The sequence below is a fragment of the Pseudophryne corroboree genome, chromosome 1 (assembly GCF_028390025.1).
Source record: "Pseudophryne corroboree isolate aPseCor3 chromosome 1, aPseCor3.hap2, whole genome shotgun sequence".
Taxonomy (NCBI): domain Eukaryota; kingdom Metazoa; phylum Chordata; class Amphibia; order Anura; family Myobatrachidae; genus Pseudophryne; species Pseudophryne corroboree.
Genome location: NC_086444.1, coordinates 732,429,626 through 732,456,258, shown reverse-complemented (window position 1 = coordinate 732,456,258; position 26,633 = coordinate 732,429,626). Strand labels below are relative to the sequence as shown.

Genomic DNA, 26,633 nt, shown 5'->3' with positions numbered 1-26,633 from the left:
TCTGCATACGTACCCTCCACGTACTCCATGACCATGCAGAGATGTCGTCGCGTTTCAAATGAGCAGAACATGCCGACTACAAAAGGATTTTCTGCAAAGGTTAGGATGTCTCGCTCAACAAACACTTGCTGGATCTGGTTTCGCAATATCAGGTTCTGTTTGTTGATCTTCTTCATTGCAAAGCGTTGCCGAGTCTCCTTGTGTCTCACCAGGTACACGGCACTATCAGAACAGAATACATGGTCAAAGTATTAATATCTGTTTTCCTACTGTCACAGACAAATAATCAGTGAGATTGTAAAATATGACCCTTTCAAGTTTAAATGCGGCTTTCAATTTTAATATGAACGCGTATTTTATCGAAAAGTAAAAGTTGTGCACTACAGTACGCCCATGAAGTAAAGCAGGTTATATTAAATGGCGGCCACATAGACATTATAACAATTTATACAATAGAAAGGGTTTACACGTAGAGAGAATGAATGGTAGGAACAGAGCAGGATTGTACTTCTGGTAGCCAAGGAAACTTTTGTTTAGTTTTTTTGGTAATCCACATGTTCTTACTACTGTCAATAGTAACAAATGTCAAATGTTTTTAGTTTTTTGATTTTTAATGTGGTTTTGCATGTGAACTTGTTTTTTTATGTACTTGTGTTCTCATCAATAACATGCTGTACAATAAAGAACTGGGCTGTTTGCTCTTCCTGCATTAAGAGGTGTAGTACACAGGTACAGTATATTAGAAGAGCAGAACAGTTATCCTTCATGTTTGCAATTTCACCCAACAGAACCATATTGTTAAATTCATGTCATATAAACTACGGCAGCAGGAGATATCTAGTTTACAAATGATTTAATTACACTTAACACTTTTCTAGTGTAGGCTAGGAGCAGTTTGTAAGGCTAGGAGCAGTTTGTAAGATTTTTTTTTTTTAATATTTATCTTTAAAGTGAGCAAGCTTACTCATACACCATCTATACCAGTGATTCTCAACCTCGGACCTAAAGTACCCCCCAGCAGTTCATGTTTTCCAGGTCACCTCAAAGAATTGCAAGTGAAATAATTAGCTCCACCTGTGTCAGTGAGTAATGAATACACCTGCTCAACTGCTTGGTGACCTGGAAAACATGAACTACTGGTGGTACTTGAGGACCGAGGTTGCGAACCACTGATCTATACCATACTTGCCTACCTGACCCTCTCCATGAGGGAGAAAATGCTCTGTTCCTGGACTTTCCTGGTAATGTATGATTGCATTCACCTGTGGTGAAACTCCTTATCAATTAACTAGCTCACCACAGGTTATGGCAATCATACATTACCAGGAAAGTCCAGGAACAGAGCATTTTCTCCCTCATGGAGAGGGTCAGGTAGGAAAGTATGATCTATACCACTCACAGTAACTGCTAGGTATTGGATTAGTCCCTGCAACTATTTTTAGAGACAGATTTATCTATTTACCCCAGACCACTAACAAGTTTAAACAACATTTTAAAAAGCTCTAAAAGGCATATTCCAATCACAGGCATCAGATTTCCTTTAATAATATGTAGTATGATGAAAGAGACATTAGTCCTTTTATAAAAAAATGAGAAGATCCAACAAACCCAAAGCACACAGCCCTGGGGTGTTGGTAACTGAGAAGCAGAGGTGGTTACCATACCTCCCAACATGAGCCTCTCCAGGAGGGACACAATGCTCTGCTTCTGGACTTTTCCCTTTCTCTATGATTGCTGGCATCTGTGTTGAACAGGTTAATGGATAAGAAAGGTGTTTCACCACAGGTGATGGCAATCACAAATTAAGAGGGAAGTCCAGAAGCAGAGCATTCTGTCCCTCCTGGAGAGGGTCATGTTGGGAGGTATGGGTTCCAGAGAAAATGAATAAAGGAAATACTGAACCATGACAGCACAAGCCATGTCACATGATAACAGAAGCCAAGCTTACTCCACATTTGAACCTTATTCTGAAACCCTTTTGGACCACGGCGACAGTGAATTAAACTATTTCTAATGACTTACCCGGCAATAAAATAATGGTGGATAGGTAGGAGCTCATAACCTAATAGAAGTAATATTAGCCACAGTAATACAATATATAAAAACAAAATGTTGGAGTTTAAAGCATTGCAGGATAGCATATACATAAGGATGATCTGCCTTTTGTAAACCTGATTCAAGAGTGAACTATAATGTACTACTAGAAACCAATTTAAACTTCAAGATTCTGGAAAATATTCTATAGTCCTATATTTGACAAAAATAATGAATCCAAAATGGTCATACTCAATAGTAAACTTAAATAACCTTTTATACTAGATGACCGCTTGGATGACGTGCTGCGTATTAAGGAAAAATGAGAGTATGAGAACTACTGTAGCTATAAAAGGGTATCATGTATAAGTTACTACATGTCGCCAAGATCAGCAGTCAAACTGTCAGCTAAATTTAGAAGCAGAAAATAGCTTCAATAGATGCATTAGTTTGCATAGGAGTTAATCATGCCTCCATTCAGGTACCAAGTGCTTTGGCTGTTATCATACCTTCACATATAAATAGGTAAATGTATCAAACAGTGAAAAGAGTGGAGAAACGGACCAATTGAGAAGTTGCCCATAGCAACCAATTACTTTTGAGGTAGCCTTTATCAAGTACACTCTATAACATTATAGGAACATGCTGATTGATTGCCATGGGCAATTTCTCCACTCTATTCACTGCTTGATAAATCAACCCCAAAATGACCAACAGTAGCTTGTTAGCGTGCAGTCTTTCTATAGCTTTATCAGAAAAATTCTAGCTGCACTCATTACATTTTTATTTACTAGATGGCTGGATGAATTTCAGTTGGCAGGCATTCACGCCAACTGGAAAAATGCACTGCAGAGACAGGAGGAGGTCCCTTGCTCCAGAGATAGACTGTCATACACAGCCTAACTTTATATGTGCTTCCCGGGAAGAATTCCTATCATAAGGGCTGATGAAGAGTCGGATCTGCGTCCACGTGTTTACTGTAGAATATGCTAATTGGAACTCTGCATGGGTTTATCGGTGCAGTACAAGTTCAAGCAAATCCTAGCAGCCCTCAACTGAGTATCTACAAATGGAGGCAATGTTTTCATGTGTTGGTGTGCTGATGGGTGGGTCACAGGCTAGTATAATTCTTTTCTTTCTAGGTCAGGAGTAGGGATTAGGGCTAGTGTAGGCACCGTAACGCCGCTCCACCAGATGACTCAGCTGGAACAGACAGTCAAATGACCACAGCGACCCAAAGGACGCTGCTGGGCCACCAGGGACGATATGTTGACATTTCATCAGTGCTGACATGTTGAATGTTGACACTATCAAGTTCGACATGCTAAGCATGTCAACGTGACCATGAAGAACATCTAATTTTGACATGTCGACATATCATATCAACCCCCCCTGACAGGAGATAGTCGTTTTCCCAAGGAGGGTACAGAAAGATCTTGAAGAAACCTGCTTTTTCTACTAGTGACTAGTCACTTAGGCTAGAATCTGTACAGTATACCAATGGGACATCTTGTACACCAACTAGGATTTGCTTTTTCTACAAGCCACAGGATTGCTTTTTGATGAAGGAATACAGAGCTTTGAAAAAAATAGTTGGTAGTGAGCCACCATAATGAGCTTGGCATCAAGATGTCTTCTATCCCATACAGTTGGTGTGGATATCATAATGCATCTACACAGCCAAATCAAGGGACCTTAAGTCTGCTTAGTACCAATGGCCAACATGTTAGAATAAGATCCCAAAGTTTTAAGTTGCTCTTTAACCTTTTTTTTGGTTATCTTCTCATTTATAGTAATCGTATCTTTGCTTGTTTATTACTACAAAGACCATCTTTATATTATACATAAAAAGGTGGATTGGGACACCAGAAAGAACATTGCCATCACCTACCCATAGGCTCCATTGCTAATCAGTTTGAGGGTTTCAAAATCACTCTCTCCTGGATTCTTTTTAGTAGGAGTGCTTGTAACACATGTCTGAAATGCAGGAAGAATATAAGACATCAGAACTGACAACAAACATCCTATGACTAAAGGATGGGGTAGAGATACATGTTTATTTAAATAAATATATATTTTTCTCATCTTTCAGGTCTTACATCTTGATAGTCTTCATGTTCCAGTTGTAGAGTTGACTCTGCATCATAATGATCAAGCTGAACAATTTCTGCAGACACAGAGGGGCAAAATTGTTATTAGTTGTTTGATACATGACCTGAAAAACAAATTGGCTATGCCATGGATCCATACAATGGGTTTATGATTTAACTGCAGAATTTGATATTAGAACTGAATTAAAATGTAAAATGTGTTATTTGGCCTTATACTGTCACTTTTTGACAATATTACAATAGGATGCATAAGCTGGCACTGAGGTAGCCTTCTATAAAGCTGCACTAAAATCTAGGAAAAGTTTTATCCACAAGATGCTCCCCAATCAGTGCCCTATACAGCTGTTGAGCCAAAGCCCTGTGCCACCCAGGCCATGACGCGCTCACCGGTCTGGAAGAATGAGCCCTGAGATACTCAAGAACAGACTGTCCATCCCCACTGTAAGCCTGTAATTGTAAAAATAATTTATCAGGCAAGGACTGCTAAGAAGCCGCACAACCCCTTTTCTTAGCATTACAGATGATCAAGGGAGCATCTATCTTACAGACATTACATATTCTCTGAACATAAGTCCTGGTCACATCCATTGAACTAGACCTGGAAACCTACAATTGTCTAAAGCACAATATCCTAATTAATGTGAAAACGGGAGACCGCTTTAGCATGAAGTGCAGTCTTGGAAATAAGGACAGACCGATCCTATGGAAAGGGACAGATCACCTAGCTCTGAAACTTGCCGAGCTGTAGAAATAGCAAAAAGAAAAACTGACAAATAAGCAACTTGAACTCCCAATGAACTGAGGGCCTGTTTCAGGTGTACGCAAATCTAAAAAGCAAGCAACTGGGCAAAACCATGCTGCACTGCAGGTGGGGCAGATGTAACGTGCAGAGAAATTTAGATTTGGGTGGGGTGTGTTCAAACTGAAACAGAAATTGCAGTGTAAAAATAAAGCTAACATTTGTGGTATACATGCAAAAGCAGCCAGTATTTACCCTGCACAGAAACAATACAACCCACCCAAATCTAAATCTATCTGCACATGTTACGTCTGTCCCACCTGCTGAGCAACATGGTTTTGCTCAGCTGTGTTTCCGTTTTGCTGACAAACCTGACTCAGGCCCTGAATGGCTTAAAGGGAGGATGTAGAAAGGCAGTCAACATCAGGCTAATATACCGCCGAATTATAGGAAGCACAAATAGAGGATGAACATGTAGCGCATCCTGCAAACACATCTGGACTTTTATCAACAGGTCTTTTATGAAAGAAAAAGGAGAGTTATGGAAGACTTATCATTGTTAATTCTCTTTCTGCGAGGTACATTGGGTTCCACAGGGAAAACATCGAGGTGTAGAGTGGATCTTGATCCAGAGGCACCAACAGGCTAAAGCTTTAGCTGTCCCAAGATGTATTGGGGCCTCCTCTATAACCCCGCCAACAGGAGAGCTCAGTGTCGTTAACCAGTCCAATGCAGGAGCAGGCAAAAGAGAAGGCAGATGCTAGTCACATAGAACCACATTCTCACGACAGGAGAAGGTACCAGCGGCTAATGCCATACAACAAAGAAGCTTAGGTGCGTCAGGGTGGGCGCCCTGTGGAACCCAATGTATCTCGCAGAAAGAGAGTACTCTCCTTTTCTGCAGCATGTTACATTGGTTTCCACAAGGAAAACATCGGGGATGTTCTAAAGCAGTTCCTCAAGGGAGGGGACGCGCCTTAGCGGATGTTAGAATCCGGCGTCCAAATCAAGCATCCTGGGAGGCGACGGTATCAAAGGCATAGAAACTAAGAAACATGTTCACAGAGGACCACGTAGCTGCCTTGCACAATTGTTCTGCGGGTGCACCATGGCGGGCCGCCCAAGAAGGTCCAACAGACTGGGTAGAATGGGTTTTAATAGCAGCAGGAACTGGGAGTCCAGCCTGCGCATAAGCTTGTGCAATCACCATTCTAATCCATCTAGCCATGGTTTGCATATTCGCAGGCCAGCCACGTTTGTGGAAACCAAACAGGACAAAAAGGGTATCTAACCTCCTAATAGAGTCAGTCCTCTCCACATAGATACAGAGAGCCCTAACCACATCCAAAGAACGTTCTTTGGGAGACAAGTCCGAAGAGATAAAGGCCAGAACCACAATCTCTTGGTTAAGACGAAAAGAGGACACCACCTTAGGTAAATAACCTGGTCAAGTTCACAGAAGCACCCGGTCACAGTGAAATAACAGGATGGGTGGACGACAGGACAAAGCGCCTAAGTCCGACACCCATCTTTCAGAGGCAATAGCCAGCAAGAACAGGACCTTGGCCGTGTGCCATTTAAGGGCCAACGATTCAAGAGGTTCATTTAGAGGCTCTTGCAGGGTATGCAGTACAACAGACAGAGCCCATGGAGCCACAGGAGGGACATAAGGAGGCTGAATCCGCAGAACACCCTGTGTGAATGTATGAATATCAACTATAGACGCAATCTTTCTCTGAAACCATACCGACAAGGCAGATATGTGAACCTTGAGGGAGGCCAGATGAAGACCTAAGTCCAGGCCTCTTTGCAGAAAAAACAATCTATAGGCATCAGAATTGCAGAAAAAAACAGAATCTATAGAAATCAGAATTTTCATCAGCACACCAGGTGAAGTAAGAATTCCAGACCCTGCATTAAATCCGGGCAGAGGTCAGTTTGCGGGTCTTCGACATAGTTTGAATAACCACCTCAGAAAATCCTTTGACCCACAGGGGTGATGCTTCAAGAGCCACACCGTCAAAGCCATTCTGGCCAGGTCTGGGTAGAGACAAGGGCCTTGAACGAGGAGGTCTCGTCGCTGAGGAAGTAGAAGCAGACACTCTGTCGACAGACCCTGCAGGTCTGGGCCACGCTGGAGCGACTAGAAGTTGTATTCCTCCTTGTTAGAACTTCCATAGGACCCTGGGCAGGAGTGACACTGGAGGGAACACATAGGGCAGCCGAAAGTTCCATGGAACCGCCAGTGCGCCCACAAACGCTGTTTGAGGATCTCTGGTCCGATATCCGAAGAACGGAACCATGCGATTGTGTCGAGACGCCATGAGGTCTAGCTCCAGTAGCCCCACCTGTCCACCAGGAGTTGACAGATTTCTGGATGAAGACTCCACTCTCCGGCGTGCACATCCTGGCGACTGAGGAAGTCCGCTTCCCAGTTCAGGATTCAGGACGCCCAGAATGAACACTGCCTATATGGCTGGCAGATGGCGTTCTGCCCAACAAAGGATTTTTGACACTCCCAACCTTGCCATGCCTCGAGTGCTGCCTTGATGGTTTATGTATGCCGTCGTGGCGTTGTCAGACTGTATCTGAAGAGGCCTGTTCTGTACCAGAGGCAGAGGCAGCTCGAGAATGTTTATTGGAAGGAGTGAATCCTCCTTGGTTCAACGACCTTAGAAAAGAGTGTTGCTCCAACACCCATCCCCTCAGTCTGGCGCCCGTAGTGAGCAGAACCCAGTCGGGGATCCAGAAGGGATGGCCCCTGCTCAATTGCTGTCCTGGAACCACCAGGTCAGCGACAGACGAACCTCCTGAGTCAAAGATATCATTAAAGATCTGATCCGATGAGGCAGGCTGTCCCACTTGGAAAGGATTAACCGTTGTAGTGTGCAGAATGAAATTGAGCATAATCTACCATGTCTAAGGTCGACACGATCAGGCCAAGTACTTGCATTGCCAAGTGTACTGACACTCTGGAGCGACGAAGGAAGCATCTTATCCTGTCCTGAAGCTTCAGGACTTTGTTTGGAGACAGAAACAGTCTTTGACTGTGCGTGTCCAATAGTGCCCCTAGGTTCATCATGCTCAGAACTGGGACCAGCGAGGACATCTTCCAATTGATTAGCTACACATGGGCTTGCAGGAAGGTCACTGTCAGTTGCAGATGATCGAGGAGGACTTTGTGGGAATTTGCCAGAATCAGCAGGTCGTCCAACTACGGCAGGATTCTGACTCCTTGGCAACGGAGATGGGCCGTTTTCACGGCCATGACCTTGATGAAGATCAGAGGGACCATAGCCAATCGAAATGGTAGAGCCTGGAATTGGTAGTGAAGGCTGCCATTAGCAAACTGCAGGAACTGCTGATGTGACATGGCAAAAGGAATATGCAGATATGCATCCTGTACATCCAGGGATACCATATAGTCTCCGGGATCCATAGCCAGTACAATGGAGCGCTGCGTTTCCATATGAAACCTGGACACTCTCACAAACTTATTCCGAGATTTGAGGTTTAGTATAAGCTGGAAGGACCCATTGGGTTTTGGGACTAGAAACAGGGTCGACTAATAACCTCTGCCTCTTAGGGACTAAGGTAGTGAGCGGCACAACCACTCCTGTACTCAGGAGAGAACTCATAACCATTTGTAGAGCTTGCACTTTAAACGGATCCGAAGGGAGGGCCGTAGTGCAGAACTGGCGTGGGGGATGTCTCTTGAAGGTGACAGTGTACCCGTGAGAGACAACTTCCAGTACCCATGCATCTGAAGTGGTCTTTAACCAGACCTGGGTGAACTGTAGAAGTCTACCTCCCATCCTGGGATCTCCCAGGAGAAGGCCCGCCCCGTCATGCAGCAGGCTTGTCATTTTTGAAGCAGGCTGATGGGCTGCCCAGGATTGTTTCGCCTTGGGCTTGGTGGTTTTGGGAGCACGAGAATGTCACGGGTAAGCTTTATGCTTTCCCATGAGGCCGAAAGAAACGAAAAAAGTGTTACCCTTTGCCTTTTGTGCAGAAGGATTAGTAGTGGGGAGAAAAGTCGTCTTAGCGACTGCTATTCAGACACTATTTTATGTAGGTCTTCCCCAAACAAAGTGTCCCCAGTGAAGGGGAGTACCTCCAAGGTCTTTTTGGAGTCTAGGTCCACTTTCCATGACCTCAATCACAGTATGCAGCGAGCCAGGACAGACGTGGTCGACGCCTTGGCTGCCATTACATCCGCCTCAGAGGACGCCTCCGGATGTAATAGGCAGCGGTGGTATTGCGAGACAGGAATTGTCTGGCATTGTCAGATATATCCTCGAGCAGCTCTTCTTCTAATGCCTGAACCCACGCCTCTTTGTGCAGCCACGGAGGCAGCTATAGTGGGTCTATGATCATTGGCCTGCTGGAAGGTGATCTCAAATCACACGCAGACTGAAACAGGTTTTGCTCAAGAATATCCCTGTATTTAGCACCATCCATCTTTCCCTCAACTCGACAAAGTTTCCCAGTCCCTGCTGCTGAAAAATATCCCACAGCATGATGCTGCCACCACCATGTTTCACTGTGGGGATGGTGTTCTTGGGGTGATGGGGATGTGTTAGGTTTGCGCCAGACATAGTGTTTTCCTTGGTGGCCGATTGCCCATGCCAGACATAGTGTTTTCCTTGGTGGCCGATTGCCCACGCTGCGGGCGCGGTGGCGCGCCACGCTATTTATTCTCCCTCCAGGGGGGTCGTGGACCTCCACGAGGGAGAATATGTGTCGGTATGCCGGGTGTCGGGATTCCAGCGCCAGTATACTGTGCGTCGGGATCCCGACATTCGGCAACCAGAAGACCACCCGGCTGAAATATTTTGCTCTGTTTATTGCATAATCCTTCAAGTCTCTCATTGCAAAGGGACTGTTGGTTTCTCCGATGGCACTGCGAGACTGAGAGGGAAAAGTATTAGCCTGAGAGATAATAATAATAATAATTTTATTTATATAGCGCTCTTTCTCCAACAGGACTCAAGGCGCTTTACAGATATCAAAAACAATGCACATGATACAGAGGATTTGAGTAATACAACAATAGACAAGCAACACAGACATAAAAGAAAACCTTAAGCACACAGAAAGCATAATGCAGGATTGGTGTAGGCATTTTGGGTAATAACTTCCAAGGGTTGTGTATTCCACCCTCACAAGGTACCAGGTGCAGCAGCCATTTTGGGCGCTCAGCGTAGGATTACCCAGGGTGGAATAGTCCACCCCTAGAAGAGATGACACAAAATGGGGGTGATTTCAGAGTCCTACAGTTCAGAGTAGGGTTCCATCAAAACCATCAGGCCTATGTATTTTTCATCCCATCCACAAGTGTACCATATGGGGCAGCCATGTTGGGCGCACTTTGAAGGTTACACTGTGGGAGGTGAGCAATAAAAGATGCAGGCTTTGTCAGGATTCTGGGCAGTCTGCCCATTTTTTTAAAGTAGCAATAATTTAAAAGCTACAACCATGGGACCCAGCAAAAGCTTATGAAGCATAACCATTTGTTACCCCAGAGTCTGCCATCATCATCATCCAATCCCAAAAATTGAATAGTTAGACTAAACTGAATTTCCTTTTCCTCAACCACCAAAAGAGGGAGTTGCATACTCAGTGGACACACTGAGGGCCTGGCTGTTTTTTTTTTTTTTTTAAACATTGGATTTTTATTGAAAATTTTTCACACAGAAATGGGGAACAGAAAAAAGAGTAAAGGGGAACATAGGGGTAGTCCGGAATGGTTACCATAATCAAAGCACTTTTAACGCACAGTTGGATGAATATACAATTGGTTACATTGGGCGTTCAGAATCAAGAAGAAGAGGAAAAAAACACAAAAAAGAGGCTTAGCACAAACCAACAAAAAGAAAAAAAATTTTTTTTTAAAGAAATTGTCTGATAACACAACATTCTTAAAGAGGTCAATCTAGGTGGGGTGAAGCACAGATAAATCAATTGGAGTGCTATAGACAGTTAGCCTACCTTCTCTCCCCCTATAGTCGGACCAACCTAACCATTTCAGGTGAATAGAATTAGCTGAGGAAGAGTATTTAGCTTCCGCTGTTTCAAAAATAAAATGTTTGTGAATCTTATTTTGAATAAACGCTAGAGAAGGGAGATTCTCAGATTTCCACAATTGGGCTATAGCAGCTTTAGTAGCCATCAGAATATGCCCCAAGACGTAACGATCCCCTATAGAGAGGTGGTCTACGAACAAATGAAATAATGCTAAAGCTGGGTCCAGGGGGATGGTGAATCCTAAAATCATGCTAACCATACTGAAAACCTCTCTCCAAAGTGGTTGTATAAGTGGGCACGCCCAGAAGATATAAAAGATATCCCCCGTTGAGCCACATTTCCTCCAACATAATTTAGATTGTGATGGCCAGATTCTATTTTGTCTTTCATGGGTGAAGTAGGCCCTCTGTATAAGCTTATAGAACATTTCTGAGTGGTTAATACATTTGGAGACTTTAAAACAAGACCTAAATACACTGTCCCATTCTGCATCAGTAAAGGATCTATTCAAATCTCTTTCCCATAGAATCTGAGCTTTGAATTTAGACTGTGTGCTGTCAGTTAATTGAAATTGATACCACCACGTAATCCCATATTTATGTGAGGGTGTCTCCAGTCGGCTTTTAATGTAAGCCGGAAAAGAAGGTTTGTGAAGATGCGGAGCAAGTGAGCGTAACCAACTTCTCACCTGCAAATATTTGAAAAAGTCTTGGGTCCGAATCCCAAATCTCTCTTGTATTTGAGAAAAGGACATCAAGACGTCACCTATAAAAAAATCGCCCACAGTGGAGAGGCCCTTCCGAATCCAATCTACTAGGGAAATATTAGGAATCAATGACATAAGAGCGGATAATGACAGACAGGGGGACGGTAATGCAATCTCTTCCGAAGAAGACACTAGTTTATGCCATGAATCTAGGGTCGTTTTAATAGACTAGCAAGATCCGGACCAGCTTTGGGCAGCAGAAGCTGGCAACGAAAACAAATCAGGAAGAGTAACCGTGTTCAAATAAGAAGCTTCCAGAATAACCCAAGGTTTCAGGCTCGAGGTGTCAAACCAGTCTCTAGAGTAGGGGTGGGCAAAATACGGCCCGCGGGCCGGATGCGGCCCGCAAACCGATCCTGTCCAGCCCACTGCCTCCCACCAGCGAGCAATGACAAGCGGCTCGAACGGCTGAGCTGCTTGTCATTGCTCTGAGCTACAGTATCTCCAAGCTGCCGGCGGCGCCTCTCTCCCCTGCTGCTGCGTTGTAGCAGCCTCCTCCCTCCTCCAGAGTCCCCAGTGACAACGGCTGGGTTCAGCCGAAAAGGGGCGGAGCTACGTGCCGAGGAGGGGGCGGGGTTACACGGGACCTCAGGGGGCGGAGCTACACGGGACAAGAGCCAGACTTGTACAGAATAGATCCATCCTTCCTGCCACTGCCAGCCAGCCAGATCAGTAAAGTTAATGGGAAAAGTGAGTGAGAGAAAGAAAGGTGTGTGTGTGTGATAGTGTGCGTATATTTGTGTGTGCGGGCAGTGGCGTCAGTCTGTTTTTAGGTTTGGGGGAGAGATCTTTAGCTCTCGCTGTACCAACCCCTCCCGTGTTCTGTCACCATGTCACCCCCGTGTTCGGTCACATATAACCCCCCCGTGTTCTGTCACTGTGTCACACCCCCCGTGTTCTGTCACTGTGTCACACCCCCACCGTGTTCTGTCACCGTGTCGCCCCCACCGTGTTCTGTCACCGTGTCACCCCCACCGTGTTCTGTCACCGTGTCACACCCACCGTGTTCTGTCACTGTGTCACAGCCCCGTGTTCTGTCACCGTGTCACACACCCCGTGTTCTGTCACCGTGTCACCCCCACCGTGTTCTGTCACCGTGTCACACACCCCGTGTTCTGTCACTGTGTCACCCCCCCGTGTTCTGTCACCGTGTCACACACCCCGTGTTCTGTCACTGTCACCCCCCCTCCCCGTGTTCTGTCACTGTGTCACCCCCCCCCCCGTGTTCTGTCACCGTGTCACACCCCCCGTGTTCTGTCACCGTGTCACCCCCCCCGTGTTCTGTCACCCCCCCGTGTTCTGTCACCGTGTCACCCCCCCGTGTTCTGCCACCGTGTCACCCCCCCCCCCGTGTTCTGTCACCGTGTCCCCCCCCGTGTTCTGTCACCGTGTCACCCCCCCGTGTTCTGTCACCCTCCCCGTGTTCTGTCACCGTGTCACACACCCCGTGTTCTGTCACCGTGCCACACACCCCGTGTTCTATCACTGTCACCCCCCCTCCCCGTGTTCTGTCACTGTGTCACACCTTTCCCCAGGGGCCATAAGACACTGGATAATTTGCTTGCTGCACAATAATTATCCTAAATAAAATGTTAATGTGTAAAAGGGGGCTCTACCTGCTGTAATGTGTAAAAGAAGCTCTACCTTCCATACTGTGTAAAAGGGGCTCTATCTGGTGTAATGTGTGTAAGTGGCGCAATTTGAATAATGGAGACTATTGTGCAGCCTAATATGAATCTGTATTATTTTTTGCCCACACCCCTTCCACATGAAGCATGTCCCTATATTTTTGGCAAGTGGGGGGAGCTGCTATTTTGTATGTGGCCCTCGGATACTGACAGGAAATGTCAAGTGGCCCCTCAGCTGAAATAATTGCCCACCTCTGCTCTAGACTGACTTAACAGGCAAGCAGCATGGTACTTTTCTATGTCTGGGAAAGCTACCCCACCGGATTGTTTGGGCAGAATAAGAATCTTTTTAGGAATTTTCGGCCTAGAGCCTCCCCACACGTATCTAATCAGGACCTGGTTAAATTTATTATAGAAGAGTTTGGGAAGGGGTCTTGGTATGGCACGAAACAGATACATTAATTTTGGCAATAAGACCATCTTGGCAGCGGCAATCCTACCCAGCCAAGACACCTCCTGCAGCATCCACTCCCCAGTCAGCTCCGTAAAGGCTTTTAATAATGGGGCATAATTACATTCAATTAAATTATCTTCACTGGATAAATTAATCCCTAGATATCTCAAGGAGCAGGACTTCCAGGCATATTTGTACGATTCCTTCAACCTTGAGACCACAGTCGGAGATATATTGAGTGGGAGGGCCTCAGTTTTATTAGTATTTAATTTATAAAAGGAAACATCCGAATAGTCTTGAAGAACGGCATGAAGAACTGGCAAGGAAGTCTCAGGATCAGAAAGACATAATAAAATATCGTCCGCAAATAAGCTGATTTTGTGGGAAATGCCCCCTTATAATAGGGCCCCTAATCGAGTCCCGGGATCTAATGCAAGCAGCCAGGGGTTCTATTGCCAACGCAAAAATAATAGGAGATAACGGGCAGCCCTGACGAGTGCCATTAGAGATATTAAAGGGTGAAGAAAGACATCCATTAACAAAGACCCTCGCACAGGGCGTGGAGTAGAGAGCCAGGATAGAGTCTAAGATCCTTCCAGAGAAGCCAAATTTGTCAAGAGTTAATCTCATAAAGTACCAGTTCAACCTATCGAACGCCTTTTCGGCATCCAGAGACAGAACTAGGAGGGGTTCTTTTCTACAGGCAGAATGTTCAATGACAATAATCACCATTTGCGTATTAACTGGGGCCTGTCTGTTTAAGACGAAGCCCACTTGATCAGGGTTGATAAGAGAGGGGAGGAGGGGACTGATATGGTTGGCAATTAATTTGGCATAAAGTTTTAAATCCGTATTTAATAGAGCAATTGGTCTTAAATTTTGGACTGAGGTGGGAGTTTTTCCCGGTTTGGGGATGGTGATGATTCGAGCTTCCAGCATTTCCTTGGGGAAGCGTCCAACTTCTGAGGCTTCATTAAACACTGATAAGAGCACCAGGGCCAAACTCTACTTAAAAGATTTATAGAAACCAGAAGGATAACCGTCGGGACCCGGGGCCTTATCTGCTGGAAGGGAGTCAATAGCCTTTTCGACTTCCGCTAAAGTCCAAGGCGCAATAAGAGAGCTACAATACTCCGGTGACAGTGAAGGGAGGGGAAATTTGCCCAGAAAATTCTGAACATCCGTGCCTGAAGGTTGAAAAGTGGAGGAATCCTCCTTCAAGTTATATAGTTTGGCATAATAAGATGCAAAGACTTTCGCAATATCGTCAGGATCATAGACTCTCCTGCCCCTATCCGAATGGATAATGTGAATTTTTTCCTTAGCTTTCCTGCCCCTCAACTTCCTCGCTAGCATCCTACCAGCCCGGTTACCATAAACATAGAATTTTTGGTTCAGTCTATGCAGGTTGCGTTGGACTTCCGCTAAATAGAAAACGTTTACCGCCTCTCTGGCTTCCTGCAATGATTTAAGAAGGGTTTTATCATGTGGATGTGCCTTGTGAGAACTCTCCAAGGAAGCGACTGCAAGCTCAGCTTGTTCAAATTTTTTACGATATTCCCTTTTAAGTTTAGCCGCTGTTTGAATCGCTGTCCCTCGTGTTACTGCTTTGAGGGCACACCAGAATGTGAAGACGGATGTCTCCCGAGGAGCGTTCTCAGAGAGGTAATAATCCATAGTGGTTTGGATAGCATGCTTGGTCTCCGGCTGAAGAAGACTTTGTTTACCTAGGCGCCAGGGGGCCGGGGTAATCTTTCTACTACTAATAGCCCATTCGATGAATAGTGGGGAGTGATCCGACCATGACATGGGGAGAATAGAAATTTTACGGATGGACTGTAGAGTCCACTTATCTGCTAAAGCTAGGTCTATTCTGGAATAAGAGGCATGTACTGGAGAATAAAATGTGTAGTCTCTGTCCATTGGGTGTTTAACGCGCCAAAGGCCTAAAAGATCATTTTCCGCTGATAACTGACGGAAGCCCTTTGCATTCCTATGGAGCTGACTGGAGAGTGAGGGCCGCTTGCCAGAGTTATCAACCAAAGGGTCAAGGGTCAAATTAAAGTCTCCCAAGAGAAGTAAAGCACCCTTGGCCAATTGTTGTACCTTAGCACAGAGTTTCCTACAAAATGCTAATTGCTTGGTGTTCGGGGCATAGCAGGAAACTATCGTCACCTCTTTATTTTCAAGAGTACCCACTAAAATTAGAATTCTCCCCTCAGGGTCGCAGTATTGTGATGTTGAGACACTAAGATTGCCAACCCCGCCTTCTTCGCTGGTCGATTGGCCAAATAGCAATGGGGAAATCTCATATTCGTAAACCGTGGAGGGGCAGATTTAATAAAATGCATCTCTTGGACGGCTATGATTTGAGCCTTAATTTTATGAAAATAATTAAGTGCCAACTTCCTCTTATGTGGGGAATTAAGACCCTTCGCATTTATAGAAACAATGTTAACCATACTGCAAAAGAATCGAAGATTGCATAGTTATCATCAACCTGCTGGCATATAGGAAGTATGAGCAACAATTTCCGGACAGAAGGAGAGGAAAAGGGAAAGAAAGGATAAGAAAAAGGAGAATAACAGTTAAAGGAAACATAACATTAACCCCTTTCAGGGGCACGGTTGGACGCCTAGCCATGGCGACTCAGAATTAATCTGTGGGGGGTAGTGGTCAATCTGCCAACACCCAAACTAAAATTCAACAAGATGCAGTTCCTCGGGCCTCTATCTCTGGTCCCCCGCACCGCCAGCCTCCGGGACTAAAAAAAAGAGAATCATTATTCTAGGGTAGAATACCCAGCTACCAAAGAGACGTGGGCGGCAGACGGGGCAGCAGAGGCAGACAACAAACAGTAAACCATCGGTATCGAGGCGTCACCTGAAAACAGTTTAACAACATTCAAATCGGCCTTACATCAACACCCGTAATAAGCAACCGCCAAGGAACTGGTGTAAAATAGGAAACATGACATAACAAAACGATTAGAAAGATATAAAAACAATGCAAGTATAGTAGAACAGACGATTCTCAAAGCTCAGCAGCCGACGAGGCCCAGTCCCGCTGAAGGCCTCGTTCGGGAGAGGTGTGTGTAGATGAGCTTGCAGAGTTCCATGACGCAAGGATCTTTTTACCCTCCTCGACGTTTGTTATAACGACAGTAGAACCGTCTCGAGAAATAAGCAACTTTGTAGGAAATCCCCATCTATATAGAATGTTCTCTTTGCGTAACACCGACGTGATGGGGTAGAGAGAGCGCCTTTTCGCTAGGGTAGCAGGGGACAGGTCTCCGAATATCTGAAGTGAGCCCAAAGCCTCCGAAGCAGTATCCGAGGGTCTAGCAGCTTTCAGAATTGCCTCCTTCACGTGGAAATAATGTACCCTCATAAGGACGTCCCGGGGGACCCCATCAGGAGCGTTCCTGGCTTTGGGGAGCCTATGGATGCGGTCAATCAGAAAGTCCGCCGAGCGGTATGGGGGAAGGAGTTTGCTAAAGAGGTCAACTGCAAAATCGTTTAAAGCGCTATTGGCGACAGCCTCCGGGACACCTCGCAACTTTATATTGTTACGTCTCAATCTGTCCTCTAGTTCAGAAAGCTTGTCCCTGAGTGTTGTGACCTCGTTTTGAAGCAGTTCATGGGAGGAGATCAGGTCATTATGCGACGACACCACTTCACCCATTTTCGTTTCTAGGTGATCGGTGCGGCCACCAATCTCATCAATAGATCTCTGGCATTCCTTCATAGTCGCTCTAAATTCAGCCGCAACTTCATCCTTAAATTGCGTTAGGAGATACTTCATAGCGCCCACCGTAGGCGAGTCACTATCCTCGATAGAGCTGGTGTGTGTGGTAACAGTGGTAGGGGCAGACGCATCTCGAGGCGACGAGGACACAGGGACAACAGACGTAGAGGGGCCACTCCATACCTCTTTTGATTTAGCGGCTTGAGGAGAAGGTTTAAAGAACGCCACTTGGGAAACAGATTTAGCGGCCTTATATTTCTTGGGAGGCATAATAAAGCTGACCGGCACAAATAGAGGAACTGGAGATAGGAGACGTCAGTAATATCAATCAGAGAAGGATCCACTGAAAGGTTGAATTGTCATATCATGTCAAAGGAGCAGTCGGGTGGAGGCAGAATTATCTCAGAGCAGTCACATCTCAGAGCAGTCACATCATAATAGCGTGGTCATTCTACCATGGGGACAACGCATCTGATATTCACGGCAGGTGCTGGGAAAGCTGCATTCCTATGTAGACTTCAGTATAATATGTATTATGTATCGAGTATACTGTGGGAGAAGTGCATGCAGTTACACCCAGTGGCCACAAGACAGTTGTAGTAGAAGAAGATACTGCTGAGTGAAATTCTAAAGCTCCACAGAAAAGGTTAATGCCCAGATCCCTTAACAGAGGCCCCAGAGCGGGAGCACAGCCAAACTTGTGGCAGAGGGCCACCAGACCCAGTGCAGACCCAGTCCAGAGTCCCCCACAGCACACAGGCACACTACCTCTTATTATCCAGCTCCTCCAGAGAATCCAAAATGGCCGCCGCATCTCCTGGGCGCCTGTCCCTCTGCTGTCCCCCACTGCCAGATGCCTCCTCTGACTGCTGCCCACGGGAGGTGACCACTCTGGGGGGTCCTGAGGAGTCAGCCACTGGTGCCTGCAGCCCGAGGGTGGGGGGCGGGGGGGGGGTCCGCGCCGCTTCCCGGCGCCGCGTCCCGCTATGGAGCTCCATTCGCGGGTAAGGAAAGTACGCGAGGCCCCGGCTTCTGGAGGTGCGTAGGCCGCAACCGGTGGGAGCAGTGAGAACTGCTCCCCGGCTCTGCGGCTAACTTTACTGGGCTCTGGTGAGTTACAGGGGGGAAGGGGAGCCCCCGGAGGGTGTCCACAGGGGGTACTGACCCTATAAAATGCAGTTATTGAAGGTGGGTAGAGGCGCCAGGCAGAAGCACGTCTGCTCTCCTCACCAGTCAGACCACGCCCCCCAGGGCCTGGATGTTTTGACGAAAGGGGAGACTTCTAATTCAAGAAGAGCTTGATCTGGAACTAATCTGAAATTGAGCATATTGGATAACCTTGAAAGTCGAGACTATAGGTGTGTACACAAAGTGCGATTTTTCTTACGATTTTGACTATATAGTCAACCGGGCTCCGACCACATTGAATAGTCAATGTCGGGCTGTACAGCACAGCACATCGCACCATGGGGGTAATTCCAAGTTGATCGCAGCAGGATTTTTTTTTAGCAGTTGGGCAAAACCATGTGCACTGCAGGTGGGGCAGATGTAACATGTGCAGAGAGTTAGATTTGGGTGGGGTGTGTTCAATCTGCAATCTAAACTGCAGTGTAAAAATAAAGCAGCCAGTATTTACCCTGCACAGAAACAAAATAACCCACCCAAATCTAACTCTCTCTGCACATGTTATATCTGCCCCCCCTGCAGTGCACATGGTTTTGCACAACTGCTAAAAAAATTCCTACTGCGATCAACTTGGAATTACCCCCCCCATGTGTACACGCCTTATCTTCCACAGGATCCACAAGCAAAAATGCAAAGAAGTCTGTTTTGTGAGCCAAAATGGAGTTAACCAAACCCTGTAATGAGATCATCATTATCTGGGACAGAAACACCCACTGAAAATTGAACAGAATCCCCAGAATGGTCATCCACTAGGAAGGAGTCAAGTTGCATTACTTTTTTTTTCTACATTAATTCTCTACATGAACATAAGCATGGGCAAATGCTGGGTTTCTAGAGGGGGGTTCCAAATGCAATCCACAATCTGCCACTCTTTGGATTATTGTAGTGGGAGCGGTGGAAGAACCTAATACCGATCTTAAACATAGATGTAACCACTGATCTTTTTATACAATGGATAGTGTATGGATGGGTGTAGTATGGTCTCCCGGCGACCAGCATACCGGCGCCGGGAGCCCGACCGCCGGCATACCGACTGCGTGGCGAGTGCAAATGAGCCCTTGCGGGCTCGCTGCGCTCGCCACGCTGCGGGCACGGTGGCGCGCGACGCTATTTTATACTCCCTCCAGGGGTGTCGTGGACCCCCACGAGGGAGAAAAAGTGTCGGTATGTCGGCGCCGGTATTCTGTGCGCCGGGATCCCGGCAGTCGGCATACTGAAGACCACCCGTATGGATTACATTATTAAAAATTAACACTACAAATGGTCTATAGTATAAGCTGTATCAAACATATTTAACTAATACAAACACATTAAGTGGTCAGAAAAAGCATCAACACCCTAAAAATAAAAATAAATAAATAAAACATTTTAGAACCAGTAGGAGACAGAACTGGACTTTCTAAGCACACATTCTTCCACCTTATGGTAAGGCACGCTTCTTCTTGGCAGCTAGTCTCTGGTCCAACACACTGACTGAGCACTCAGATCCACACATAGGGCTAATTCAGACCTGATCGCTGCTGTGGGTTTTCGCACAGCGGGCAATCAGGTCTGAACTGCGCATGCCAGAGATGTGATCGGCATCTCAGCCAAGCGATCGCCTCAGCCTTATTGACAGGTAGAGGCGTTCGCTGGGCGGGAGGGGGCGGTCCGGCAGCATTCGCCCGCCGTTTTGGAGGCACGGTCCGGGCAAAGCAGGTGGGCCTGGACCATACGGGGGGCGGGCCACTGCGGCTGCTTGCCATCACACGCAGCCGCTGCGACCCAGGACACGGCAAAAAGTCGCCTAGCAGCACAGCAATGCTGCACAGGTAGGGACTTACTCACCGGGTGCGATAGCATCACCGTCATGCAATGTTATCGCACCCGTGCAACGGGGGGAGGTCCAGACATGCGGGGCAGACTAGCCCTGTGCTGGGCGTCCCCCCGCATGTCAGGGTGGCTGATCGTAGCCGTGCAAAAGTTTGCACGGCTACGATAAGGTCTGAATTAGCCCCATAGAGCAATGAAGTTGCTACACTCGGTATGTGCAGTAGCTCCATTCTGTCCCTTAAACGGCATGTTGCGGCAGCAGCTCTAGTAACCGTATTATATGCTATTGCTATTGTTGACATCATTTGAGACATTGGCAAAGAGCAGGGGGGTTTCCGGGCAACCCTCCCTGCGTTTGTCTATGATAGGGGTACATAATGTAGAAAAAAAGAGGGTTGGGGGAAACAAGACGCTCATAGGCATCCACAATAAAAGACATACAGCATAGCGTACATATAAAATAAACATGGAGGCAAATGATAGCAGGCATATGGACAGGAGAGAGCACCCAGTCACGAAGCGAAGAACTGTAACAGTTCAAGTGGAGATTTATTCACGTTAAACGAAGGGAAGGAGCACTTGAATGTGATATTTTAGTGGGAGCACACTTACCCACAGTCACGTATAAGTACCATGACCACAGTTTCACGAAAGGAGATGAGGTGGCCAAGGAGTATGGGGCCTCTCGAGTCTCCATATCATAATGAAATTGGGTTTTTGTAATAACTTTAGTGAAGAGAAGGGGAGAGGATCACTTCCAATGTCTAGCAATGGTAGCACTAGCAGATATAAAAATATGCCTAAGGACAGACTTGAGAACTACCAGGGGATACCAATGAAGCAAGGCAAGGGTGGGATCAGGGGTAAGGGTTAGGCCCAACATAAACTTAATGAGGACAAATATCTCTTTCTAAAAGGTCGACAACAGAAGCATGTTGGTCATATCCTATGAAGTTTAGCAGCGGTCAGATAAAGTCTATTCAAACGTGTGGTGTAGTTAGGGCACTCTGACAAGGAAAAGGAGGAAAGATGAATAGATTCCCACTGTTTGGGGGTAAATGTACACTGCAGGTCTTTTCCCAGCAGCGGAGGAGGCCATGGTCAGCCTGGCAAATACCAGTGCTGGGGGTGTATGAAGAGCAGCTGGGATAGCGCTTATTTTCTGCACCCAATGTCTAAGCTGGAGGTAATAAAACCATGCTAAGGGCCCTACCACAGACTTCTCACATAAATCTGAAAATAAGAATTTACTCACCGGTAATTCTATTTCTCGTAGTCCGTAGTGGATGCTGGGACTCCGTAAGGACCATGGGGAATAGCGTCTCCACAGGAGACTGGGCACAACTATAAAGAAAGCTTTAGGTCTAACTGATGTGCACTGGCTCCTCCCACTATGACCCTCCTCCAGACTTCCGTTAGGATACTGTGCCCGGAAGAGCTGACACAATAAGGAAGGATTTTGAATCCCGGGTAAGACTCATACCAGCCACACCAATCACACCGTATAACTCGTGATACAATACCCAGTTAACAGTATGACAACAACTGAGCCTCTCAACAGATGGCTCAACAATAACCCTTTAGTTAAACAATAACTATATACAAGTATTGCAGACAATCCGCACTTGGGATGGGCGCCCAGCATCCACTACGGACTACGAGAAATAGAATTACCGGTGAGTAAATTCTTATTTTCTCTGACGTCCTAAGTGGATGCTGGGACTCCGTAAGGACCATGGGGATTATACCAAAGCTCCCAAACGGGCGGGAGAGTGCGGATGACTCTGCAGCACCGAATGGGCAAACTCTAGGTCCTCCTCAGCCAGGGTGTCAAACTTGTAGAATTTAGCAAATGTGTTTGACCCCGACCAAGTAGCTGCTCGGCAAAGTTGTAAAGCCGAGACCCCTCGGGCAGCCGCCCAAGAAAAGCCCACCTTCCTTGTGGAATGGGCTTTCACTGATTTAGGATGCGGCAGTCCAGCCGCAGAATGTGCAAACTGAATCGTACTACAGATCCAGCGAGCAATAGTCTGCTTTGAAGCAAGTGCACCCAACTTGTTGGGCGCATACAGGATAAATAGCGAGTCAGTCTTTCTGACTCCAGATGTCCTGGAAACATAGATTTTCAGGGCCCTGACTACGTCTAACAACTTGGAAGCCTCCAAGTCTTTAGTAGCCGCAGGCACCACGATAGGTTGGTTCAGATGAAAAGCTGATACCACCTTAGGGAGAAACTGGGGACGAGTCCTCAATTCTGCCCTATCCATATGGAAAATCAGATAAGGGCTTTTACATGACAAAGCCGCCAATTCTGATACACGCCTGGCCGAAGCCAAGGCCAACAACATGACCACTTTCCACGTGAGATATTTCAATTCCACGGTTTTTAGTGGCTCAAACCAATGTGACTTTAGGAAATCCAACACCACGTTGAGATCCCAAGGTGCCACTGGAGGCACAAAAGGGGGCTGAATATGCAGCACTCCCTTAACAAAAGTCTGAACTTCAGGTAGTGAAGCCAGTTCTCTCTGGAAGAAAATCGATAGAGCTGAAATCTGGACCTTAATGGAACCCAATTTTAGGCCCATAGTCACCCCTGACTGTAGGAAGTGCAGAAAACGGCCCAGCTGAAATTCCTTCGTTGGGGCCTTCCTGGCCTCACACCACGCAACATATTTTCGCCAAATGCGGTGATAATGGTTTGCGGTAACTTCTTTCCTAGCTTTAATCAGCGTAGGAATGACTTCCTCCGGAATGCCCTTTTCCTTCAGGATCCGGTGTTCAACCGCCATGCCGTCAAACGCAGCCGCGGTAAGTCTTGGAACAGACAGGGTCCCTGCTGCAGCAGGTCCTGTCTGAGCGGCAGAGGCCATGGGTCCTCTGAGATCATTTCTTGAAGTTCCGGGTACCAAGCTCTTCTTGGCCAATCCGGAACAATGAGTATAGTTCTTACTCCTCTTCTCCTTATTATCCTCAGTACCTTTGGTATGAGAGGAAGAGGAGGGAACACATAAACCGACCGGTACACCCACGGTGTCACTAGAGCGTCCACAGCTATCGCCTGAGGGTCTCTCGACCTGGTGCAATATCTTTCTAGCTTTTTGTTTAGGCGGGACGCCATCATGTCCACCTGTGGCTTTTCCCAACGGTTTACAATCAGTGGAAAGACTTCCGGATGAAGTCCCCACTCTCCCGGGTGGAGGTCGTGTCTGCTGAGGAAGTCTGCTTCCCAGTTGTCCACTCCCGGAATGAACACTGCTGACAGTGCTAACACGTGATTTTCCGCCCATCGGAGAATCCTTGTGGCTTCTGCCATCGCCGTCCTGCTTCTTGTGCCGCCCTGTCGGTTTACATGGGCGACTGCCGTGATGTTGTCTGACTGGATCAGTACCGGCTGGTTTTGAAGCAGGGGTTTTGCCTGACTTAGGGCATTGTAAATGGCCCTCAGTTCCAGAATATTTATGTGTAGGGAAGTCTCCTGACTTGACCATAGTCCTTGGAAGTTTCTTCCCTGTGTGACTGCCCCCCAGCCCCGAAGGCTGGCGTCCGTGGTCTCCAGGATCCAGTCCTGTATACCGAATCTGCGGCCCTCTTGAAGATGAGCACTTTGCAGCCACCACAGCAGAGACACCCTGGTCCTTGGCGACAGGGTTATCAGCCGATGCATCTGAAGATGCGATCCGGACCACTTGTCCAACAGGTCCCACTGAAAGGTTCCTGCATGGAACCTGCCGAATGGAATTGCTTCGTAGGAAGCTACCATCTTTCCCAGGATCCGCGTGCAGTTATGCACCGACACCTGTTTTGGTTTTAGGAGGCCTCTGACTAGAGATGACAGCTCCTTGGCCTTCTCCTCCGGGAGAAACACTTTTTTCTGTTCTGTGTCCAGAACCATCCCCAGGAACAGTAGACGTGTCGTGGGGACCAGCTGTGACTTTGGAATATTCAGAATCCAGCCGTGCTGTTGTAGCACCTCCCGAGATAGTGCTACCCCGACCAACAACTGCTCCCTGGACCTCGCCTTTATCAGGAGATCGTCCAAGTACGGGATAATTAAAACTCCCTTCTTTCGAAGGAGTATCATCATTTCGGCCATTACCTTGGTAAATACCCTCGGAGCCGTGGATAGACCAAACGGCAACGTCTGGAATTGGTAATGACAATCCTGTACCACAAATCTGAGGTACTCCTGGTGAGGATGGTAAATGGGGACATGCAGGTAAGCATCCTTGATGTCCAGTGATACCATGTAATCCCCCTCGTCCAGGCTTGCAATAACCGCCCTGAGCGATTCCATCTTGAACTTGAATTTTTTTATATATGTGTTCAAGGATTTCAAATTTAAAATGGGTCTCACCGAACCGTCCGGTTTCGGTACCACAAACATTGTGGAATAGTAACCCCGTCCTTGTTGAAGTAGGGGCACTTTGACTATCACCTGCTGGGAATACAGCTTGTGAATTGCCTCTAACACTGCCTCCCTGCCTGAGGGAGTTGTTGGTAAGGCAGATTTGAGGAAACGGCGGGGGGGAGATGTCTCGAATTCCAGCTTGTACCCCTGAGATACTACTTGAAGGATCCAGGGATCCACCCGTGAGCGAGCCCACTACTTGCTGAAGTATTTGAGACGGGCCCCCACCGTACCTGGCTCCGCCTGTGGAGCCCCAGCGTCATGCGGTGGACTTAGAGGAAGCGGGGGAGGACTTTTGCTCCTGGGAACTGGCTGTATGCTGCAGCTTTTTCCCTCTACCTCTGGGCAGAAAGGACGCGCCTTTAACCCGCTTGCCCTTATTGGGCCGAAAGGACTGTACCTGATAATACGGTGCTTTCTTTGGCTGTGAGGGAACATGGGGTAAAAATGTAGACTTCCCAGCTGTTGCTGTGGAAACGAGGTCCGAGAGACCATCCCCGAACAACTCCTCACCCTTATAAGGCAAAACTTCCATGTGCCTTTTAGAATCTGCATCACCTGTCCACTGCCGAGTCCATAACCCTCTCCTGGCAGAAATGGACATTGCACTTATTTTAGATGCCAGCCGGCAAATATCCCTCTGTGCATCTCTCATGTATAAGACTGCGTCTTTAATATGCTCTACGGTTAGCAATATAGTGTCCCTGTCTAGGGTATCAATATTTTCCGACAGGGAATCTGACCACGCAGCTGCAGCACTGCACATCCATGCTGAAGCAATAGCTGGTCTCAGTATAATACCTGTGTGTGTATATACAGACTTCAGGATAGCCTCCTGCTTTCTATCAGCAGGTTCCTTCAGGGCGGCCGTATCCGGAGACGGTAGTGCCACCTTCTTTGACAAGCGTGTGAGCGCTTTATCCACCCTAGGGGATGTTTCCCAACGTGACCTATCCTCTGGCGGGAAAGGGTACGCCATTAGTAACCTCTTAGAAATTACCAGTTTCTTATCGGGGGAAGCCCACGCTTCTTCACACACTTCATTTAATTCCTCAGATGGAGGAAAAACTACTGGTAGTTTTTTCTCTCCAAACATAATACCCTTTTTTGTGGTACCGGGGGTAACATCAGAAATATGCAACACATTTTTCATTGCCTCAATCATATAACGTGTGGCCCTATTGGAAGTTACATTAGTCTCATCGTCGTCGACACTGGAGTCAGTATCCGTGTCGACATCTGTGTCTGCCATCTGAGGTAGCGGGCGTTTTAGAGCCCCTGATGGCTTTCGAGACGCCTGGGCAGGCACAGGCTGAGAAGCCGGCTGTCCCATATTTGGTATGTCGTCAAACCTTTTATGCAAGGAGTCGACACTGTCGCGTAATTCCTTCCACAGAACCATCCACTCAGGTGTCGACCCCGCAGGGGGTGACATCACATTTATCGGCATCTGCTCCGCCTCCACATAAGCCTCCTCATCAAACATGTCGACACAGCCGTACCGACACACCGCACACACACAGGGAATGCTCTGACAGAGGACAGGACCCCACAAAGCCCTTTGGGGGGACAGAGAGAGAGTATGCCAGCACACACCAGAGCGCTATAATAATACAGGGATTAACTGAATTATTTCCCCTTATAGCTGCTATATAAGTTATACTGCGCCTAAATTTAGTGCCCCTCCTCTCTTTTTTACCCTTTGTAGCTTGATACTGC

General features: G+C 46.9%; 1 protein-coding gene across 4 annotated transcripts in view; it reads right to left on the bottom strand.

The window, feature by feature from the left end:
- The window catches only part of MAST3 (microtubule associated serine/threonine kinase 3), a 310,520-nt gene that overhangs the window by 103,785 nt on the left and 180,102 nt on the right, over positions 1 to 26,633 (bottom strand). For all 4 annotated transcript variants that reach the window (XM_063915977.1, XM_063915987.1, XM_063915998.1 and 1 more), the window contains 3 exons: positions 4,134 to 4,201; positions 3,926 to 4,011; positions 14 to 222 (listed from right to left, as the gene is read on the bottom strand). In XM_063915977.1, the coding sequence (XP_063772047.1) occupies positions 14 to 222; positions 3,926 to 4,011; positions 4,134 to 4,201 (363 nt within the window). The remainder of the gene's footprint in view (positions 1 to 13; positions 223 to 3,925; positions 4,012 to 4,133; positions 4,202 to 26,633) is intronic.